Source organism: Ceratotherium simum, chromosome 8 (assembly GCF_057802395.1).
Source record: "Ceratotherium simum simum isolate JZ-2026a chromosome 8, ASM5780239v1, whole genome shotgun sequence".
Lineage (NCBI taxonomy): Eukaryota > Metazoa > Chordata > Mammalia > Perissodactyla > Rhinocerotidae > Ceratotherium > Ceratotherium simum.
In genome coordinates this window covers 40,535,637-40,557,986 of record NC_141907.1, presented here as the reverse complement: position 1 = coordinate 40,557,986, position 22,350 = coordinate 40,535,637, and the positions used below count along the sequence as shown (strand labels likewise).

The 22,350-nt window shown below is 42.3% G+C and overlaps 1 protein-coding gene across 7 annotated transcripts in view; it reads right to left on the bottom strand.

Moving 5' to 3' along the window:
• The window catches only part of CWH43 (cell wall biogenesis 43 C-terminal homolog), a 56,985-nt gene extending 35,849 nt beyond the window's left edge, over positions 1-21,136 (bottom strand). For 3 of the 7 annotated variants that reach the window (XM_087434297.1, XM_087434296.1, XM_087434295.1), the window contains exons 1-5: positions 20,621-20,824; positions 18,655-18,846; positions 6,535-6,655; positions 6,018-6,172; positions 3,594-3,795 (exon numbers count right to left, since the gene is read on the bottom strand). In XM_087434297.1, the coding sequence (XP_087290423.1) occupies positions 3,594-3,795; positions 6,018-6,172; positions 6,535-6,655; positions 18,655-18,846; positions 20,621-20,663 (713 nt within the window). In that variant the 5' untranslated portion in view covers positions 20,664-20,824. Of the gene's footprint in view, positions 1-3,593; positions 3,796-6,017; positions 6,173-6,534; positions 6,656-18,654; positions 18,847-20,316; positions 20,367-20,620; positions 20,826-20,953 lie in introns of those variants that run through there. The other 4 variants (XM_087434293.1, XM_087434299.1, XM_004419055.3 and 1 more) reach the window with 4 other exon arrangements.
• Between the last annotated feature and the right edge of the window lie 1,214 nt (positions 21,137-22,350).

Here is a 22,350-nt window from a genome sequence, read left to right as displayed (position 1 = left end):
AGTGATACCTGCCACCTTTCATGGTCAATGTAAACGCAGTAATTGAGTTTTCTCAGACAACTAAATTAGAGTCCACATTGGCCATGTGACATTTTAAATGACTCTGCCAAAGACAAAAAGAAAAAGGCATTGGGAATAGTTTCTATTCAATTCGCCTGTTTTCTTTCTTTTCTCAACCTCAATGCTGCTTTTATCTATAATCACTGCCTTCCCGAGACTGGTGTCAGTTTGATAAACGATAGTTGTGTGTTTTTTAAAACAGCTAGAAGCTATTTCATTCTTTAGCTACTTTGGCAAAAACTTGTAGGAGGAGGAAAAAAAGAATTTAACTAAACTTTAGGGGATAATCCAACATCAATAATAGCTACAACTTGGCACTCAATTAAGTAGCTATAATAAAAATTAAGTTAAAAAACACAGCACTACATTCCAGGTACTGTTTTAAGATTTTTACATATTTTAACTCATTTAATCCTCACAAGTCTGTAAGGTAAATGCTATTATTATCCCCATTTTGCAGAGGAGGACACTGGTGGAAAGAGCACTTACGTAACCTGCCTGAGGTCATGCACAGTGGCCCACATAGGACAATCCAACAAAGGCCCCCAGCCTCTGGAGGGAGGCTCTCAGCTGCTATCCCGCCTACCCCCACCTCCTAAGGTTAAGGATCGTCCTGGGTCTACAGAAGACCAGATGTGAGAAAAGGCCATGGAGGACACTGTTGATCTTTTTCTACCCCCAATTCAACAACAAACGTTTACAAGCACCTACTATGTGCCAGACTCTGTTCTAGGGGCTTGGGATACATCAGTGAACAAGATCCCTTTCCTCCGCAGGGCTCACACACGGTGGGGGTGGGGGCAGCGGGACAGACAATGAACACAATTAACAAATAATGCAGGATATCAGAAGGTGGAAAGCGCTACAGAAGAGTAAAAGTAACAGGGTCAGGAGTGCTGGGGTGGGCTGAGGGGAGTTGGAACATGTGCCTAAGACACAGTTTGTCCTGCTCCCTCATTCTCCCAGGAGCTACGGTCTACACTGACCCTTTGGTTCCTCACCCTCTGAGTCTCTGTCTCACCTCTTTCTCCCACCTCTCACATCTTTATCCCATCAAAACTTACCCATGACCCATTCCCTTCAGTAGAATCTAGTGAATTTTAGAAAGCAATTCCTACTATGATGGTCATGGGTGATGATGGTCTAATGCAACATTTCTCAAACAGGGTTCCGAGAAATACCAATTTCATGATATGTTAATAGGAGTTCTAAAAAAGGAATTCCATGTTCAAATAAGTTTAAGAAATTCCCAAGAGTCTCTAATACACTAATGTGCCTTGCGAATCACAAAGAAAGGAATATGAAATGCAATATTTTCTAAACCTATTTGATCTAGAAGACTTTTTTTCTCTTAGAGTAGCTACTGACATCTCAAGAAATCAGTGTTCTACAGAACACAATTTGGGAAGTGCCAGTCTCACAGGTTGCATCTCTATCTTCAATGTGTCACTCCAATACACAGAATCATAAGATATCTGAACAGAAAACTCTTATTTTACAGGTGAGAAAAACAAGGCCAGGGATGTAATGTGACTGGTCCCAGGTAGAATGGCGAGTTACTGTTGACCAACCAGGACTCCAGCCCTCAAGCCTGGCTGCCATTCCCGATCCGGCTCTCCCTCTGCTCTTTCACACAACTTATGCTTGTTTTCACAGGGAACTTTGGAGACAAAGCTTTAACAGGTGAGAATAAACTCCTTCCCTTCCTTTCTCTTCCTTTGTGCCTTTCTTCCTTCTCTCCTTTCCTCCCAAATATGCTACAGTATCCAAGAGCAAAAAGATATAGACTCTGAACGAGATAACATATGTAAATCTCCTAGCTCAGTGCCTGACACAGAGTAAGTCATAAATATCAGTTCCTTTTCCCATTCCCTGCCCTCAAGGAGCTCAGTGTCTAGAAATGAAAAAAGATGTAAAATAACTGTAGTATTTAAAAAATCTGTAACACAGAATAATAATAAGAGATATACGGGTGGGGGGGATTCAAGATAGTATGTGGCATAAAGGAACCCTTGGAATAATCAGAGAAGACTTCACAGAGGAGATACTTGAGCTGGGTTTTAAAGGGTGAATAAGAGCTTGCCAGGATCTTAAGGAAGAGAAGGCAGCCCAGACAGAAGAAAGAGCACATACATGCAGATGGAGGACTAGAACAGTCTCAGCACGTCTAGAGAATTGCAAGTGCTTTCAGCCCAGGTGAAGTACAGGGATAAGGTAGGGAGCATTTGTAAAAGTGGAGGGTAGGGGGTAGATCCTGTCTCATATGACCTGGTATTGGTGGGAGAGAAACTGCTGAAAGGTTTTAAGCAAGGGAGTGATGCAGTCAGATTTGTGTTTTAGAGAGATCATTCTGGAGCAGTGTGGAGAAGACCACACTGAAGAGAAACCATTAGAAGACAATAGCAAGAGCCTGGATGAAAGATGGTGAGGACTCCACTAAGGCCGTTATGGTCGGGGATGGGGAAGAAGGGAGAGATTTGAAAGAAGTGGTAGAATCAACTGGACTTAATGCCAAATAGATGCAGAAAACGAGGAAGACAGAATTCTAGGATGACTCTTGGTTTCTGGCTTGGATGATGGAGTAGACAGATAGAGTGAACCAAGGCATGGAGGAAGAGGAACACGTTTCGGTCCTGGGAACTACTGAATCCAGGTTTGGACATGCTGAGTCTGAGAAGCCTGTGGGATATGCCCAGATGTCTGCTGGGGAAGATGCAGCAGGCAGCTGCCTGTCTCCAAATGTGGGAATTTCAGCACTTTAAGGGAAAACAGATATCTGAGGCAGATGTTTTAAGAGTTCCTCCAATCTTTTCACATGAAAACCTGGAACCCACATGGGAGAAAAGAGGTGTCAGGAAGAAAAGAGAAAAGGTTAATGAGGACCGAGCACATGGACTAATATTTAAACGCAAGACTGCTCCCTTCCTAGGTGCCCCACGGTTGGAGCAAATCCCAAACTACCAGAGGATACAGAGATCTCCTGGGCTTCCCTCCTTTGCAGAGAATACAGATCTGTGCCAGGCTGCAAACCCCATATCTCTCATCAGGACACTCTGGTCTTGTCCTACCAAATGCCAATAACTGTAATGGGGGGAAGGGTGTCTAGAGGAAAATGCCAGGGAACATCACACCTTCCCACCACTGAGAAAACTCTTCTATGCCCATGCAGGAGCTCCCAGAACCTCTTACTCAATGTGTGTGACATCTAGGGAGAGTAGCATATGAAATATCTGGCTAGCGCAGATCTAGCTGCTCTACAAAGGAGGTATTTCTTGCCCCAACTGTAACAGCCAATTTCTTTAATTTTATTTATTTATTTTTTCCCCCAAAGTCCCAGTAGATAGTTGTATGTCACAGCTGCATCCTTCTAGTTGCTGTATGTGGGACGCGGCCTCAGCATGGCCGGACAAGCAGTGCGTCTGCGCACCCGGGATCCGAACCCAGGCCGCCAGCAGCGGAGCGCGCACACTTAACCACTAAGCCACGGGGCTGGCCCCAGCCAATTTCTTGATTGCTTCCAAACCCAAACTCACCCAAATGGGTTAGGATCTGGCCCCGGATGGGGATGCCCACTCACTGCCCATCTGGAAACGAGAGAGACCTCTCCAAAAACCCAGTGGGTGAGGAACACGAGACTGCCAAAGGCAGCCCCTGCCAACAACCAGTTAGATCTAGAGGCCATCCCCTTGGCTGCCTCACCAGTCTTTTTCCCCTCAGGTTTACTGCAGTCACCATCTAGAATAAAAAATGGAAAAGGGTCAGTTACATGGAAATCTACCCTCTATATTTAACAGACTTTTAGCAAGTAAGAAATATACCTGGCTTCTAGGAGCTTACTTTAGAAGAGGAGATGGGACGTGCAACTACAACACAAAGCAGAATGTCCTGAGAGCTAGGCAGTAAGAGAGCTGATCTCAGGCAGGCTAGATCAGGAACAGTATAGAGGCAACAAAGCATCTTGGAATTCAAAAAAATGCAGAAAGTTATTTACTTCATGTGAAGTTAACAGCATGAGCAAAAATATACATAGAAATAGTGAAGGGTATGTTCAGGGAACAAATGCAGTCCAACTTGAGTGGAACATTTCCAGTACACCAGGCTGCTTCCCCCAGAAAGAACAGGGCTCTCACCTAACCCTCTGTATAGCGAGTAATAATAGTGCATAGACTGAGCAGTCACTGTGTGCCAAGCCCTGTTCCAAGCCCTTTATATGAGCTCACTGAATTTTCACAACTTTATGAGGTAGGCTCTATTACTAACCCAATTTTACAGATTAGAAAACCGAGGCCCAGAGAGAATAAGTAATTTGTCCAAGGTCACACTGCTAGTAAAGAGGAACTGGGATTGGAACTTAGCCTGGTGCCAGCGCCTGTGTCCTTAACTAGACTATACTTCATGGGGCTGTTGAACCAAGAGGTCTCAATTCATTGCATCATTGACTTCACATAATGTAACAACTGCAGAAAATGCTGGCAGGAGAATTTCTTTGTAGGAACAGAGAGCCTGTTGGGCAGATGCTTACGACACTGTGAAGCCCTCTGCAGGATAGGAGGATGCCTCAGGGCTTTGTGGCTGGCAGCCCTATTTTACAAGGAGGAAGGAGGAGCAGAGCTGAAAGCTATAGGGATGAGGGAAAGGGTGGTGAAGACAGAAGGGAGGCCATGGCCTGGAGGCTAAGCAGACAGTTTTTGGAGAAGAGAGATACCTAAAATGAACCTGCTGAGTAATATGCTGTGTATTATGATGGGTGAGTCCTCCCCCAGGATCCAGCAAATCTTCAACAAAACTACAAAAAACTCCTGGTTATCATCAGATACCCTGGGGAAGCTGGTGGGAAGACTTGAGTTTTGTAAATGGGGCACAGGGCAAAAACAGGAAGGGACAGACAACTGGGTCACATAAATTTAAAACAGAGGCGAGAAAGAAGAAAACTCAAGTCAGGAAATGTAAATGATACCCCGAAGTTCCGATCCTTATCAGGCTGTACCTGCGAAATTTGCTGCCTGAGTTCCGCCTCTAGGTGTTAGCGTTTTATGAAATATAGAACACATTAAAGCATATATATATAGACGGAGTTCTCAAAGTTCTAACTAATATTAACGTCACCTGACCAATTCACTTGCACGATTTCCCCCTCTTCTCACTACCCCCGTTTCATGCCAAAATTGGGGCAAAAGGGGCATTATACAAGCACTCTGTTCACGGTGAGCCAAAACCCTCTAAACTTCCATTAATCTGTGAGATGTCTCCTTGTATTTACAAAAGAACAGTGACTCACTGAGAGTTACACTAAAAGCCAGGAGCAAGATAATTAGACTCTAGTAACACTTCCCCTTCTTTTCAGGAGGTCTCGAGTAAGCACACAATGCAAACATCAAGATGGATATGTGTCTATCTCAGAGTAAGTCAGCTCCAGACAGAGACAGGGGATTTGAAAGGTGGTGTGAATTTGCAAGATTTCCTTTCTTTTCAAATTTTAGATTTGGAACTTAAATATTTTCAGACTCTTGGGAAAAAAAAAACACACACACAAAAAAAACCCAGGTAGTTCCCACAGCCCTAGCTCACAGATAACTTTCCACAGTGTTAGAGATATACTGGGGTCAGTATGGAGGCAGAAAGATGAAGGAGCCCATCCTGGAAAGCCCTGTCCAGGGGGAAGGGGAGGAAGAGCTGAAGCCAGCTGGGAGCACGAGGTCTGGCTCAACTCTCCCACTGCACAGCGATACAAGCCAGCTTTTTGCTTTCACCCTCTGTTACTGGCAAGGAAAAGGTGCCTTCTGCTTAGATAATAGTCCACGCTGGCTGCGCAGGTTTCTATTTCAGAGGGAGAAAAAGTTGAAATGGAGATTAGTGCAGAAAGACCATTTTTATCTTTTCAAGATGTGTTACATTCAAATAAGCAAGGTAAACTATGCAAGAGAGAAAATCCCGAAACAAACTGGGCGTATTCTTACCCATGTAAATGCGATCAAGTGTGGCTATGGTACTTAACGTCAGTATCACTCTGTTGGGCATCTGATAACTCCAGATTGGGTTTAGTGAAGTGTACCAAATGCGGAGAACAAGAAGAAGAATCTGTCCTAAGATGAATCCCCAGATTCTGAAGTACCTGTGAGTACAAAAGTATTTTTAACGACTTTTTGTGTGGTTTCAATGTACTATGCCGATAATGAATTTCATAGTTTCACAGAATGAGTATAGGAAATAGTCTTGCTGGTAATTTGCAGTAATGTACATGTCTTAGCCTTTATAGAGCCCGTTACCTAGGCAGCTTGTCATAATTCTTTAATTCTGAAAACATTATTAAAACTATTGGCAAGTATTCACATCCTGGTTTTGTGAAAAGGATAAAAATGAGACTTCTACAAGGCCAAATGCAAGGTAAATACTACACTGGAACTCCTGGTCCCGACTTTCCCTTTGGTAACTAATCACACTTGCTTGTCTAAAGGTATAAGACACAAACCATACCTTTGCAAACCGCTTCCTGTCCACCACGTCACAGCTTGCACTATCAGAGAGGAAGACACGCCAAGCGCAAGGACCACTAGCCGAAGTTTGGCATTCGGAGCCTGGAAGGAGGCTATGCTGCCTACAAACAAATTAAGGAGAACTAAGGGTTTCTGGCAATCATGCATTGGTACTCAGTGATCTGCATTTGGTAACTGTTGTGTCTGATGCCCTCTTTATACTCAGGAAGAGAGAGTTAATATATAATTGTGCATGTGTACAAATCTTTTAAAAATTTTTTATTGAGATATCATTCATACCATAAAATTCATCATGTTAAAGTATACAATTCAATGGGTTTTTTTTAATATATAATTTATTTATTTTTCTCCCGAAGCCCAGTAGATAGTTGTATGTAATAGTTGCACATCCTTCTAGTTGCTGTATGTGGGACGCAGCCTCAGCATGGCCGGAGAAGCGGTGCGTCGGTGTGTGCCCGGGATCCGAACCCAGGCCGCCAGCAGTGGAGTGCGCGCACTTAACCGCTAAGCCACAGGGCCAGCCCCCAATGGTTTTTAATATATTCACAAAGTTGTGGGCCGGCCCCGTGGCTTAGCGGTTAAGTGCAGGCACTCCGCTACTGGTGGCCCGGGTTCGGATCCGGGAGCGCACCAACGCACCGCTTCTCCAGCCATGCTGAGGTTGCGTCCCAGATACAGCATCTAGAAGGATGTGCAACTATGACATACAACTATCCACTGGGGCTTTGGGGAAAAAAAGGAGGAGGATTGGCAATAGATCTTAGCTCAGAGGCAGTCTTCCTCAGCAAAAAGAGGAGGATTAGCATGGATGTTAGCTCAGGGCTGACCTTCCTCACAAAAAAAAAACACAGTTGTGCAACTATTTCCACTAATTCCAGAATATTTTCAATCACCCCAAGAAGAAACCCATACCTATTAGCAGTCACTCCCTTTTCCTCCTCTGTGCCCCACTCCCAGCCCCTGGCAATCACTAATCTACTTCCTGTCTGTATGGATTTTTCCTATTCTGGGCATTTCATATAATTGGAATCATATAATATGTAGCCTTCTGTGACTGGCTTCTTTCACTTAGCCAATATTTTCAAGGTTCATCCATGTTGTACCATGTATCAGTGTGTCATTCCTTTTTATGGCTGAATAATATTCCATTGCATGGATATACAGCATGTTGTTTATCCATTCATCAGTTGTTGGGCATTTAGGTTGTTTCCACTTTTTGGCTATTATGAATAGTGCTGCTATGAACATTTGTGTACAAGGTATTGTGTGAATGTATGTTTAGATTTTTCTTGGGCATATATCAAGGAGTGGAGTGTCCAGTCATATGACAGCTCTGTATAACATTTTGAGGAACTACCAAACTGTTTTCCAAAGCAGCTGCACCATTTTACATTCCCACCAGCAACGTTTGAGGGTTCCAATTTCTCCATATCCTTACCAACACTTGTTATTGTCTATCTTTTTTTTTTTTTTTTTTTTAAAGATTTTATTTATTTTATTTTTCCCCCCAAAGCCCCAGTGGATAGTTGTGTGTCGTAGCTGCACATCCTTCTAGTTGCTGTATGTGGGACTCGGCCTCAGGATGAACGGAGAAGTGGTGCCTCGATGCGCACCCGGGATCCGAACCTGGGCCACCAGCATCGCAGCGCGCGCACTTAACCACCAAGCCACAGGGCCGGCCCTGTCTATCTTTTTGATTATAGCCATTCTAGTGTGTCAAAATCTTTAAGGTCAAAAAGTGACCTAAATCGATAGGAGTATGAACTAATGTAATAGTGAACTACATAGTAACTAACCTAAATTACCTGAGGTACCAGAGGTGAGAAAGCATGTAACACTCAGATCTTCTCTGTAGTTATGTGAGAACCTTAGGACTCTTCAAAAACAAAGTTGTTTCATTGCCTTAAGAAGCATCTGAAGGGAGTTTTAAGGCAAATCGCGGTAGCCTCTGTTTAGCATTAGCAAAGCTCAATGGTTACCTGGAAGAGTATCTGGCAGAAACTGGCCTCTTCATCCTCAACTCTGAGTCACTTTTCCACCTACTCCGCTTTCTCAAATATAATTCTACCTCTACTCCAGGGGATGGGTTTTCATGGAGGAAGGAGGCGAAAGGGGAACAACAGGAAGCACCCCAAATACCACACCCAACCCAAACGCATTCCACATCACATCCCTTACAGCCACCAGAAGTTACTGGGCCAGAACTGGACTTAAATAATAAAAAAACTGTCCCAGTAACTGCTCAGTCAGTGGCTTTGTAGGTAAGGCTGGCACAGGCAGCACTGAGCAAAGGCAACAAAAAAGTGCCACTGATGAGATGACTTCCGTAGGAGTGTGATGAGAAAACGAAACTTGCAACACTCAGGCCATAGTAATTCATAGAAGGATACAGTAAGGCAAAGGCAGTTTAACAAAGTTACCATCTCCTCAATTCAGGGTAGAAAGGTGCATTTCTATTACTTCTGGGGCTGAAAATCTCACTGTCATTTGTATGTCTTTCCATTCCTGTGGACACCATCTTCGTCAAGGGTGCATTTTTCTGTGGTCTTGACCACTGTTCTTTCTGAGCCCAAGCTTTTTAAAAACCAGAGCTCTCCACCTGGGTGGGCAGCCACAGAACTCACTGCACCAACTGCATCCTGCCTTCTTCTGGGTCTGACGCACAGAAAAGCAGAGGGCAATTTCCTAGTGATTCCTGTCACTGTTTCTGAGAAAAGTCAAACGGAAGAAATGTAAAGCATGGTTTATGAACAAATGCCCCTTGGAAAACTCAGAGAAACCAACTGCATTATTGCAGGAGGGCAGGACATTCAGAGTTTGCAGCTACAGATTCATCCAGAGGGGAGTCGGGCGTTTTACATTTTTTAAACCTTTTCTCCATGACTTCACTTTCTTACTTTTCTACTACCACTACTTCTCCAAGGTCTCTCAATATTAATATTAATAATCTCAATTTCTGTAATAGCAAGTGTACATTTAAAATTTTTTCAATTGCTAGTTTTGGGCAATGTAACATATTCAAATTCAGAATTCAAAAGGTATACAGTGCAAAGTTGCCCTTCATATCTGTCTCTAGGTACCATATTCTTCTCCTTGGAAGCAACTAAAATGCTATCAGTTGCTTTTTTTAAAATCCTTCTAGAGCTATTCAATGCATGTTCAATTAAATACTAAATACATTTTCATCTAACCTTTTTTACCCAAATGCTAGTATTCTGTACACACTGTTTAGTGCTTGCTTTTTTTCACTTAATATTTTGAAGAACATTCCACTTCCTTACATAAACAATGTTCTCATCCCTTTGTATAGCTGCACAGTATTCCAAATTTCATAAACATAATTTATTTAACCTATCCATATAGATGACATTTAGGTTATTTCTAATCTTGCTATTATAAATATTGCTGCAATGATTAAATAACCTTGTATTTTTATCTTTTTACACGTATGTGAGTATATCTGTAGTATATATTCCTAGAAGTGGAACTGCTGAGTAAAAGAACACATACATGTTTGTAATTTTGATAAATACTGCTAAATTATCCTCCACAGAAGTTTTACATTCCCACCAGCAACGTATGAGTACCTGCTTTCCCACCCTTACAATACAGTGTTATCAGACTGTTCTTTGCCAATCTGATATGTGAAACTGTATATAAATATACATGGGTGTACATATAATTTGTCTTCTACTGTGGGAGATCAGAATTGGCCACCCAGAAATGTGTCTCTTTCACATGAGGATCATTTGAGGCTGGTTACTTTTAAGAAACTGCAGAAGGGAAAGAAGCTCTGAAAAGTAGAAGTTACCCTTTGTAAGAGACATTGACATTGACAAGCGAAATCTCCATTTGTAAAGATATCTCCCTCTCTGTACCAGGAAGAAGGGGGGATGACCTTATCTCTAGAAACTCTTATCAGTGTGGAAGGCTGGAAGGTGAGGACTTAATCTGCATACACTTGTTTACTGTGCTTTCTGGTCATCTCCCGTAGCGGACGCCCCCACCCCCAACATCCTCCTTTGTCTTTAGCTGAAGGTAGTATTTAAGGTGAGAACCTCCACCACCTTGTTGAGAAACTCAGTTTCCTTGGTTTCGCCCATGTATACATGTTATAAAGCTTTGTTCGATTTTCTCCTGCTATTCAGTCTCATGTCAATTTAATTTGTAGCCCAGCCAAAAAGGATTCAGAGTAGGTAGAGGACGGTCTTCCTCCCCTTCAGTTTGGTGACTTGGATGGGATAAAAATTTCACTGGCTGGATGCTCTTTACTCCTGGACTACTGCAGCCGAGAGTTCCTGGACCCCTGACAAGAGCTGGCAGGAGGTAAAGAGTTCTTACCATGTCAGTCTCCCGGATCTCTGCCTGCAGGGTCCAGTGGAAGCAAGAGTGGGGAGTTTTCTTCTTTTCTAGATTTAGATTAGCAGGAGAAAATAGTGGTGAACCTAGCTTCTTGGACTCAGCAACTCTAGGATCTGGTTGAGTACTCATTGGTTAATTGATCCTTTTCCTCCCAGAAATAGTCACTATTTCTCGTCTCCATCTTTTTTTGTCATTTGTCATAAGACACAGGTATCTCTATAAGACTGTTATCTGGGGCTTGGCTTTGTGACCTCATTGGGCTCCACCATCTGGAGGATACATGTACCAGCATTCATCTTGGTGGCCAGTCAAGTGGACTGGGGTTCTGGGACACACTCTTTGTCTGCCTGTGTCTGCTCTCAGGGGTTTGTCATAAGGGGGCCCATTTGCTTTCATAAGGGGCCTTTGTCGTCTTAACCTTTGTTGCTTGTTGTGCTTTCTTATTTTGGGGAGGCAACGCTCTGGATCTCTTTTGAGGACATCTCTTACATCCATGGTTAAGCTTTGGTATGAGTTGCTGTTAAGTTTAAGATCTTAGTGGTCAATCTGGCCAGATGATGGACAGTTTAAATTGGAAATATTTGGGAAAACAATTTGTGAGAGCTCTCACCATAACTGTTTTATTGTTACCTATGAAAAGGCCAGATTAAAAAAAAGGAAAAAAAAATTTGACTAGCCTCCAGACCCTGGCTCAGGTTACAATTACATTTAAAAAATGTAAAAGTGTAGGTGTTGATAAGATTATAAAGGTTAGAATGTTTAAGCTAATTTTATATAAAGAGGTTGTATTAACTTTGTCTGAGTATGTTTTAAAATGTCTGACCCGGAATGCTTCCCTTGTCCTAAATTATAAGACTAAGACCTACTGATAAAGTCCTAATGAAAATTATGACTAGAGGTATAAAAGGTGATGGAATTCAGATGAAATTTTGTAGAAAAACTGATATATTTATTGGCTTTTATGTGAAGTGATTGTATCTCTTTTTGCCTGATTGTATTATAGATTGTATTGTGGGGATAGACATTGTGGCCCACTGGGAAAATGGAAGCTTTCCCCCACCTGATTGTAAGACAGCACATAAATCTGCCCTTAAGACAGTGGTAATTATACTTACAAAAGGGGGAATCAATAGGGTTGCCTGAGTCCACACTATATGAGATAAAAACTAGAGGCTAATATCAGGATAATAAAAACTCCCTTCCCCAAGGTAAATTGGTCTAGGGTTAAATTGTACACTTAGAAAGGCACAGACTTTTAAAGGTGTGATACATTGTACTGAAAGTTTTAGAACACACAAATCTTTTGATTCACCTCTCAAGTTAACATTTTCCCTGATTTAAAAAAAGCAATTGGGAAAAAAAATGTAGCTGGGAGGGTGGGTCAACTTCTTTGTCATTTAAACTGTAATCCAGTTCTTTGGGGACCTGGAAACAACCATCTTTGTCTTACAAATCTTTGCAAGGCCAGAGGTATGACTATAGAAAGCAGTTCAAAGTTCATTTGCCAATCCCAAAGCCTCCCCTCTGAACTCCAGAGACTTTCGCAAGTGATTAAAATATCTAGCCCATCCCAGATTCCTAAGACTGAAAGAAAAAAAAAAGAGTTTTGTACATGGTCAAGTTGGCTAAGATTAAAATAAATCTAATTAAGTAAATAAGTTTTAATAGCAGAAGTAAGCTGGTACAAAAATTAGAATTTGGTTTTCTCTTTCTCTTAAAAGGAAAATTTTCTTAAGTTTACCTAAAAGACAGAGATCTATGTTTTGTTAAGGTAATTTCTTGTGTTCAAAAGACTGAGGTCTCTCTATTAAGGCTTTTTTGGACTGTTTTAATGCTTTGTTTGCCCTTGACTGTTTCTGTTGTCACTTTGTTTGAATGGATAACTAAGCATTGTTTCACAGCGACAAGATCAGCAATCCCTTGATCTTGTCTGACCAAGTCTTTTAAAATCTTTTTTTTTTTTGTGAGGAAGATCAGCCCTGAGCTAACATCCATGCTAATCCTCCTCTTTTTTTTTTTTTTTTTTTGCTGAGGAAGACCGGCTCTGAGCTAATATCTATTGCCAATCCTCTTCCTTTTTATCCCTCAAAGCCCCAGTAGATAGTTGTATGTCATAGCTGCACATCCTTCTAGTTGCTGTATGTGGGACACGGCCTCGGCACGGCCAGAGAAGCGGTGCGTCGGTGCGTGCCCGGGATCCGAACCCGGGCCGCCAGTAGCAGAGCGCGCACACTTAACGGCTAAGCCACAGGGCCAGCCCCTAAAATCTTCTGATATTTTTGACAAGCTCCCCAAAATTCCTATCTTAAATAAAGTCTTTCTTTTGACTTTTTTCTTTGAGAATTTTCAAAGATCCCTGGGACTTCTCAAAGAAATTTGCCCTCTGCCTATAAGGAGAAAGATGTAAAACTTATTAGGCTTATTCGGTGTGTTAAATCACATGGGAAGCGTTGTCAAACAAGTGATGATAAACCTTCTTAGGGGATATTATGTGGGTGAATGTTATTGACATAGGTGTTTTAAAATTGCATAACTACTGAAATTCTGGTCTTTCCTGGTTATCAGTCTGGTTCTGGTTATTACTTTAAAGTAGTATATGTCACAAATTTCTTTGTCAATTGCCATTTTGGGGTTTATAGACAGTTATTTCTTTGCTCTGATGCTTTTGCAAAATATGTTTTATCTTCAGAGAAGTTCATGGAAAGGACTCTGGCGCTTACTCTAGAACACAGGTTTCTGATAAACTTTCAGATCATAAAACTGAACTGCGTAAGAAATTACAGAATTCTAACTGAGAAACTGATAACTTTGTGAAACTACTAACAAGATTAAGATCAAGAATCGATGACACTGGACTGAATGAACTGATGAGGATGATTATAATTTTTATGACTTTTGTTTGAAATATTGTTGATTTTTTTAATGTTTTGTTTTTTCAGATTTACGGATAACTTTTTCTCTTTTCTCCCGAGCTAGCTATGACTTATGGCAATTTGGTAAATTATACCTTTGTAAGCAGAACTGAAACACTTATCTTTTTCTCCCTACCTGATCCCTCCAGAATTTGGAAACTCTTAGTGAGTGAGTATTGTTATTTTCATGGCAATATAGTTATTTGCATAAGTTCAATAAGAATCTGTTCTCCCAAAGCTAGAAGCATCACAATCCCTGACTTCAAAACATACTACAAAGCAATAGTAATCAAAACAGCATGGTACTGGTACAAAAACAGACACACAGATCAATGGAACAGAATTGAAAGCCCAGAAATAAGCCACACATACACGGACAGCTAATCTTCAACAAAGGAGCTAAGAACATACAATGGACAACGGAAAGTCTCTTCAATAAATGGTGCTGGGAAAACTGGACAGCCACATGCAAAAGAATGAAAGTAGACCATCTGCTTTCGCCATTCACAAAAATTAACTCAAAATGGATCAGAGACCTGAAAGTGAGACCTGAAACTATAAAACTCCTAGAAGAAAATATAGGCAATACACTATTTGACATTGGGCATAAAGGAATCTTTTCGGATACCATGTCTACTCAGACAAGGGAAACTAAAGAAAAAATAAACAAGTGGGACTTCATCAGATTGAAGAGCCTCTACAAGGCAAATGAAACCAGGATCAAAATGAATAGACAACCCACGAGCTGGGAGAAAATATTTGCAAATCATATATCCAACAAGGGGTTAATCTCCATAATATATAAAGAACTCACACAATTTTTTTTTTTAATTTTTTATTTATTTATTTTTTTCCCCCAAAGCCCCAGTAGATAGTTGTATGTCATAGTTGCACAGCCTTCTAGTTGCTGTATGTGGGACACGGCCTCAGCATGGCTGGACAAGCAGTGTGTTGGTGCGCGCCCGGGATCCGAACCCGGGCTGCCAGCAGCGGAGCGCGAGCACTTAACCGCTAAGCCACGGGGCCGGCCCAGAACTCACACAATTGAACAAGAAAAAAAACAAACAACCCGATCAAAAAATGGGCAGAGGAAATGAACAGACACTTCTCCAAAGAACATATACAGATAGCCAATAGGCACATGAAAAGATGCTCAACATCACTAATCATCAGGAAAATGCAGATAAAAACAACACTAAGATATCATCTTACACCCATTAGAATGGCTATAATCACCAAGACAAAAAACAACAAAGGCTAGAGAGGCTGTGAAGAAATGGGAACCCTAATCACTATTGGTGGGAATGCAAACGGGTGCAGCATCTATGGAAAACAGTATGGAGAGTCCTCAAAAAACTAAAAATAGAAACACCCTATGAGCCAGCTATCCCACTACTGGGAATCTAGCCAACGAACCTGAAATCAACAATCCAAAGAAGCTTATGCACCCCTATGTTCATTGCAGCATTATTCACTATAGCCAAGAAGTGGAAGCAACCCAAGTGTCCCTCAACGGATGATTGGATCAAGAAGATGTGGTATATATATACAATGGAATATTACTCAGCCATAAAAAAAGACAAAATCGTCCCATTTGCAGCAACATGGATGGACCTGGAGGGTATTATGTTAAGTGAAATAAGCCAGAAAGAGAAAGACAAACACCACGTGATTTCACTCCTATGTGAAACATAAACCAACACACGGACAGAGAGAACTGTATGGTGGTTACCAGGGGTAAGGGAGTTGGGGGATGGGCACAAGGGGTGAATGGAGGCATTTATCTGGTGACTGACAAACAATAATGTACAACCAAAATTTCACAATGTTATAAACTATTAAGACATCAATAAACAAAAAAAGTATCTGTTCTCCTTATAACAGGACACAACTGGAAACATTGGTTATGTTACCAAAGCTTTGACTGAAATATTATATTTGAGAAAAACATACAAACTCAGATATGACAAGACAGCTTTTGAGAGACAAAGATTGGACTTTATGGAATAAAGCCACATGAAAATATTGACCTGGTACCTTATGTGCAGCATTCCAAGCAACACTTACTGGATAGGTAAGGAACATCACTTATGTGGCAGGTGCAAGGAACCTCAATACTTTGGAGGACCTTGAGAAGAGATGAATTCACCCAAATCTGTAGGTATTGCAGGCAAAGTCTGATGACAAAGTCCTTGGCTTAGCTTTCCTGGCCTCGAGAGGCCTTTGAAGTTCAATCTGAGATTCCTTATAAAAAGTTCCAGCAAAGCAGATTTAAAAGAGCCTATATGATCCATGGCTATTCTTGCTGTACTTACGGAAATAACTGGGCCAAATTTATTGAAACTAGACTTAATTTGCAAACCAGTTAGTCTTAACTTGGCTATCTTTTACAAAGAATGAGGATGATTTTAGAGAGAAAAATTATATTTCAGTAAAAATCACAGTACACATTTGTGGATATTAGATCCTAGTTTTGTTGTCTTTGAGGTTTTTGTTTTATATCTGTTGACTGGACTGGATCCTGAATTCTTCTAGTCTCCTTAAATATCTGGCTGTAAATCTCCAAACTGATGTTTTTGATTTTTTTTCCATCATTTTCATTTGGAATCACTGAGAAGTGAACCTGCCCTTTTTCCTGAAGCCTTGCAAACTGAAGCTGGTAGACCTGACATAAACTTAAGAGAGATTAATCAATGACATGATCAGAGATATTTTAAGCTGCAAAAGATGCTTTGATGCTGGCGTGTAAAAATCTTCTTAACTGGCTGTCCTCTGAACTCAGAAACTGGTTTATAATTTGCTCCAACCGTTAACTTTGTTTTTCTTTTGTTTCCATAGAGATGCTTCTTATTAAATACCTGATTGCTTGCTTCCACGATATAGGCCTAAATTTGGGATCCCACCTGCATCACCGCCTTCTAAAATGAACTTAATTGGACTGATTGATTATCAGAACTAAGAAATGTGTTCTATGAGATGGAAGAATCTACGAACTCAGCCTCTGGACTACAAAACTTCTTTAAGTTTCAAAAGGACTGTGAAATTTCTTAGTTTCAAATGTGGGACCGTAGGAGATCAGAATTGGCCACCCCAAAACGTGTTTCTTTCGCATGAGGATTATTTGGGGCTGGTTACTTTTAAGAAAACTGCAGAAGGAAAAGAAGCTCTGAAAAGTAGAAGTTACCCTTTGTAAGAGACATTGACATTGACAAGCGAAATCTCCATTTGTAAAGGTATTTCCCTCTCTGTACCAGGAAGAAGGGGGGATGACCTTATCTCTAGAAACTCTTATCAGTGTGGAAGGCTGGAAGGTGAGGACTTAATCTGCATACACTTGTTTACTGTGCTTTCTGGTAATCTCCCATAGCGGACGCCCCCACCCCCAACATCCTCCTTTGTCTTTAGCTGAAGGTAGTATTTAAGGTGAGAACCTCCACCACCTTGTTGAGAAACTCAGTTTCCCTGGTTTTGCCCATGTACACATGTTATAAAGTTTTGATTTTCTCCTGCTATTTGGTCTTGTGGGAGATCAAGATTTGGCCACCCTGAAATATATCTCTTTACCTTGATTGTTTTCTCTGACGGACATTTGACCTCCCCCACTAACTGCCTAAAGAATTTGACATAGTAACTCCTTCCTGGAACAGATCTTCTATCTGATCACTGTAATATAGTGTAAAATAGATGTTACAATAGAAAAGGCACCAACAAGCCCATCTTATCTGAAGTTCTGTCTCTCTGGCCACATTCTCTGGATGGCCCTGCGAGGAGCTGCCAGACAAACATTTACATTTATAAGGGAAATCTCCATTTGTAAAGGTATCTCCCTCTCTGTATTGGGAAGAAGGGGGACGACCTCATTTCTAGAAACTTATCAGTGTGGACGGTGAGGCCTTAAATCTGCATAATAACCTTACTCTTGTTTACAGTGCTTTAGTGGTGATCTCCTGTAACTGACTCCCCCCACCCCCAACATCCTCCTCTGTCTTTAGGTGAAGATGGTATTTAAGATGAGAATTTCTGCTATTGTGTTGAGAAATGCAGTGTCCCTGCTTTCTCTCATGTATACATGTTATTAAACTTGGTATTATTTTCTCCAGCTAACCTGTCTTGTTAATTATTTCGACAGCTGTAAGAACCTTAAGGGAAAGGGCAGAGGGGGATTCTCCCTCTTCCCCCACAGTCTCATGTCAATTTAATTTGTAGCCCAGCCAGAAAGGACTCAGAGTGAGTAGAGGATAGTCTTCCTGCCCTTCACTATACATTTTAGTATATTTTTAAGAACCAATTATATTTCCTTTCCAGTAAACTGATCATATCCCTTGCTCCCTTTTCTGTTGAGTTGTTGGTCTTTTTTTATTATTGATTTGTAAAAATTCCACGTATTAGTGAAATTAGCCCTTTGACTAAAAGAATTTCAAATGTTCTTCCTAATTTGCTGTTTGACTTCACTTACTGTGGTGTTCATCACGGATAATTTTCATATTTTTATGCAGTATCATTTAACAATTTTTTAATGGCTTCTGAGTTTCGGGTCATAGTTGGAAAAAAGAACACAATATGTTCAAGTGTTGACCTGTTCACCAAGGTCTCTGTCCTCATTTCACTGATTTTTAGGCTTTTCCAATCCGACAGAAAAGTGAGAAATGTAAGATACACTGACTCGCTCTAGTCTTCTAGTTCTGCTAAAACCCTTCAAAGTAGTAGTAAGAGAAAGAGAAATCTCTTATTTTTTATGCAATCATTTAGTATTCAAAGAACAGTATACACAATTTTACTTGATTTTTAAGTAAAACAAATTCTTAAAGAAACACTTCAAATCTTACCAATAGTAATTATCCGCAGCAGGGTTAGCATCCACTTCTTCTTAACCAATTTCCAGAAAGGACTAATTGTTAGGAATATTGGAGAAAGCAACGCTATGCCAAAACCTTCAAGCCCAGTGAGTTCAAGGGTTTGCAGAGGAAAGTAATAGATCATCGGTCCCAGGCCATGGCAGAGAGACCAAGAAACATATCCTAGAAAAAAATTTTTTTAAAGAGAGAGAGAAAATGTAACTTTGTCATTGTTTCAAACAATAGCCCTGCCCCTGCACCACAGGCCAACTGCTCCCACTGGCCACCCTCTGTCACAACTCGGGCTTTAACCGGGTTCCAGTAAGAGAATTCCTCCCCTTCCCATCAAGCCCAGTGTGAAAATGGCTTCCTGCTGTTGTGAGTCCCTCAGCATCCCTTGTTTGTTCCTTTAACCTAGTTCATACTCCCTAGGTAGTTCCTTTACTAAAGCCTCTTCATTTGGACCATCTTGGTTGAATTTGGTTTCCTGTCAGGACCCTGACTGACAACATTTCCTTACCTAAGTTGACCCTTCTATAATGAGAAATATAATGAAAACCAACAAGAGCAACAAACAGCAGGACCACTTCCTCCCACTCCAGACTACATCAAAAGGCAGGTTAGTTAGGCAACAATCACTTTCTTGTGACGAGACTACTTTAAATCTCACCCTTAGGAGACAGTACCAGGTAGTGGACCACCCAGATCCCAAGGCAGTTACACCTCTGCCAACCACTCACTGTGTAATCTTCTACAATAATGATAATTAACTAATGGGCACTTACCAAGTGCTAGGCTCTGTACTAAGTATTTACAGGGATCATCTCTCTTATTCCTCACACTACCCATGTCCTATGAAATTAACACTATTTCTACTCTCTCTACAAATGCAAAAACAAACAAAAAATAAAATCGGGACTCAGAAAGTCAGTAATTGCCTAAGGTCACAAAAGCAGCAAACGGCAGAGTGAATGTAAACCCAAGCAGTCTGGCTCCAAACATAGCCATCTAACCATTAAGTGTAGTTACTTTCTCCCAAGGTACTTCTCACCCTCCCCTTCTTAAACAGCAAAATAGTACTTTTAACCATCTCACAGAGTTGTTAGGATTAAATGAGATCAGGCGCACAGAGTACCTAGCACCCTAGGTACTTAATGTAATTCGCTTTACATGGCTGTCCTCACTTATAAGATACAGACTGAGCCAGAAAAATGGGCCCTCCTGAGCATTACCAGCTCCCAGCAAATCAGATTCTTAGGCAGGCGCCCCTCCCAGGCCAGAGGAATGCTTGTTTCACAGTGGACAGCGCGATTCTAGCAATCTCCCAAACGTTTGTCTCGGAATTCTGATTTTAATCATGCAGCTCCGACAGAATTACACCAATAATTGTTCTTGAGACTTTTTGCAAAGCTGCTAAGTGAGCACATGGGACTGGAGTTTGACGCTTTTTGCCAAATCCCAAATGCGCAGCGGCCACCAAAGGCCACTTTTGCCGGGACACCACAAGCAGCGGCTACCGCCCTGTGTGCTCACCTACTGCCGCCGGGGGGAGGGGGAAGGGGGGGCCCTGTCCTCCTGAAAGTTAAAAGTTCAGTACTAAATTTTATTAAGCTAAACTTAAAGGTCACGGGTAGGGGGACTCAGGGGCGGTACCAGGCGAGCGGGTTCCAAGCCGGCACGTGGAGAATTCGCGCCCCTTAGGCGCAATCCCAGGGTGGCGTGGGAGCTGGGGAAGCGTTGCCCCCGCGGGCGCCTCGCCGAGTCCTCGGCTTCGGAACCTCAATCTGGGTCTTTTCTTTTCTTTTCTTTCCGTAGCAAAATTCCCAGGGGGCGATAAGCATGTCTATTCTGGGCACCGGGCGCGCTTTTCCCCCTCCCGGGCCGAGCGCCGCGGCTCCAGGCAGGGCCACGGGGAGCGGGCACCCGCGAACGCGCGGCGAGTACGGCCTCGGCTTACCCAGGAGGGTCTCCAGGAGGATTTCTCGCCACAGGGAGGCCATGGCCGCGCGTGGAGCGGCGTTTTCTAGCAAAGCAGCCCGAGCCGGCCCCGCCGCGCACACCCTGCGCGCCCAGACAACCGCCGCGTCCTTCCGGGCCGGCGTCCGCGCCCCACGTCCCCTCGCCGAGTCCGCCGCCCGAAAGCCGGTGTGGCGAGGCGAGGGTGGGGCCACGGCCCGTCCGCCTCCGCCCCACCACACCCGGTCCAGCCTGCCCCAGCCCGGCGCCGCCTGCGCGCCTCGTGTCCCCGCGCCGCCTTCGCAGCGCTGCTTCTGCCCGCGCCCCAGCGCACCTCTGCGCCGCCGTCTCCACCGTCGCCGCTGCACACTGCAGAGGACACGCGTCCCGGCGCCGAGACCTGGGGGCCTCGGCAGCCGCGGGACCGATGCTGCCAACGCCCAGGAGGGCGGGAACAAGTGCACCTGCGGACCGGTGGTGCATAAGGCTGGAGACCCGATGGGGCAGCCTGAGCTGCGGAAGGGGCCGGTAAGCCCGGCTGTGGCGCTCTGGGCGAACAGGTGCGAACAGGACTTGGGCGTTCTTAAGGCCTGGGCGACGCTCTGGACGCGAGCGGGCTCCGGCGAGAGCCGCTTGACTGCGCTACTCCTTCTCAGCTTTGATAGTAAATAAATTGCATTCTTGATAGGTGGTCAAAAACTTCTAGAGGCTACATGATTTTCTGTGGCTTTTAGAGACGTCGCAACACTTGCTGGAGGGAGAGAGAATAATTGATGAGAGTGGAAATTCTACCCTCCTCAACTTTATGGATGGTCATCTTTGAGAGTGCTCATCCCCAAGGAGAAGGTGAGAGACATTCTAATTAACAACGGAGCGAGTGAACTAGGCCAGTTATTTCTCCCTCAAATATTACCATACCCCAAAATGTCTTGAATTTTTCTTTAGAACCTTCTCAAAGCAGTTTATTTTAATTAGGTTTAATTTTTTGGAAAAGTTTATCATTTATCATTTCTGTAAAGTTTACTCTGAAATTAAACAAACAATGATTGCTTGCCTAAAGGTATAGGAATCACTTAAGAGCAATTATTGCTATAAGCTCATAGCAGTTTTGAGCAAAGAGTTCCAACTTACTCTTTGTCACAGGATAGACATATAGATCAATGGAACAGAATTGAGAGTCCAGAAATAAACCCTCTCATTTAGGGTCAAATGATTTTCAACAAGCCTGCCAAGACAATTACACTGGGAAAAGGATAGTCTTCAACAAATGTTTCTAGGACCAGTGAATATCCACATGAAAAAGAATAAAATAGGACCCCTATCTCACACCATATACCAAAATTAACTCAAAATGGATCAAAGACCTAAATGTAAGAGATAAAACTATAAAAATCTTGGAAGAAAACAGGTGTAAATCTTCATGATCTTTAGTTAGGCAATGGGTTCTTGGAAACAGAACCAAAACCACAAGTGACAAAAGAAATAATAGATAAATTGGACTTCATTAAAATTAAAAGCTTTTGTGCTTCAAAGGACACTATCAAGAAAGTGAAAAGAATGCACAGAATGGGGAGAAAGTATTTTTAAATCATACATCTGGTAAGGAATTGGTATCCAAAATAGATTTTAAAAAATTACAATTCAATGATAAAAAGACAATTAAAAGATGAACAAAGGATCTGTTAGACCTTTCGCCAAAGAACATATACAGGTAGCAAATAAGCACAAGAA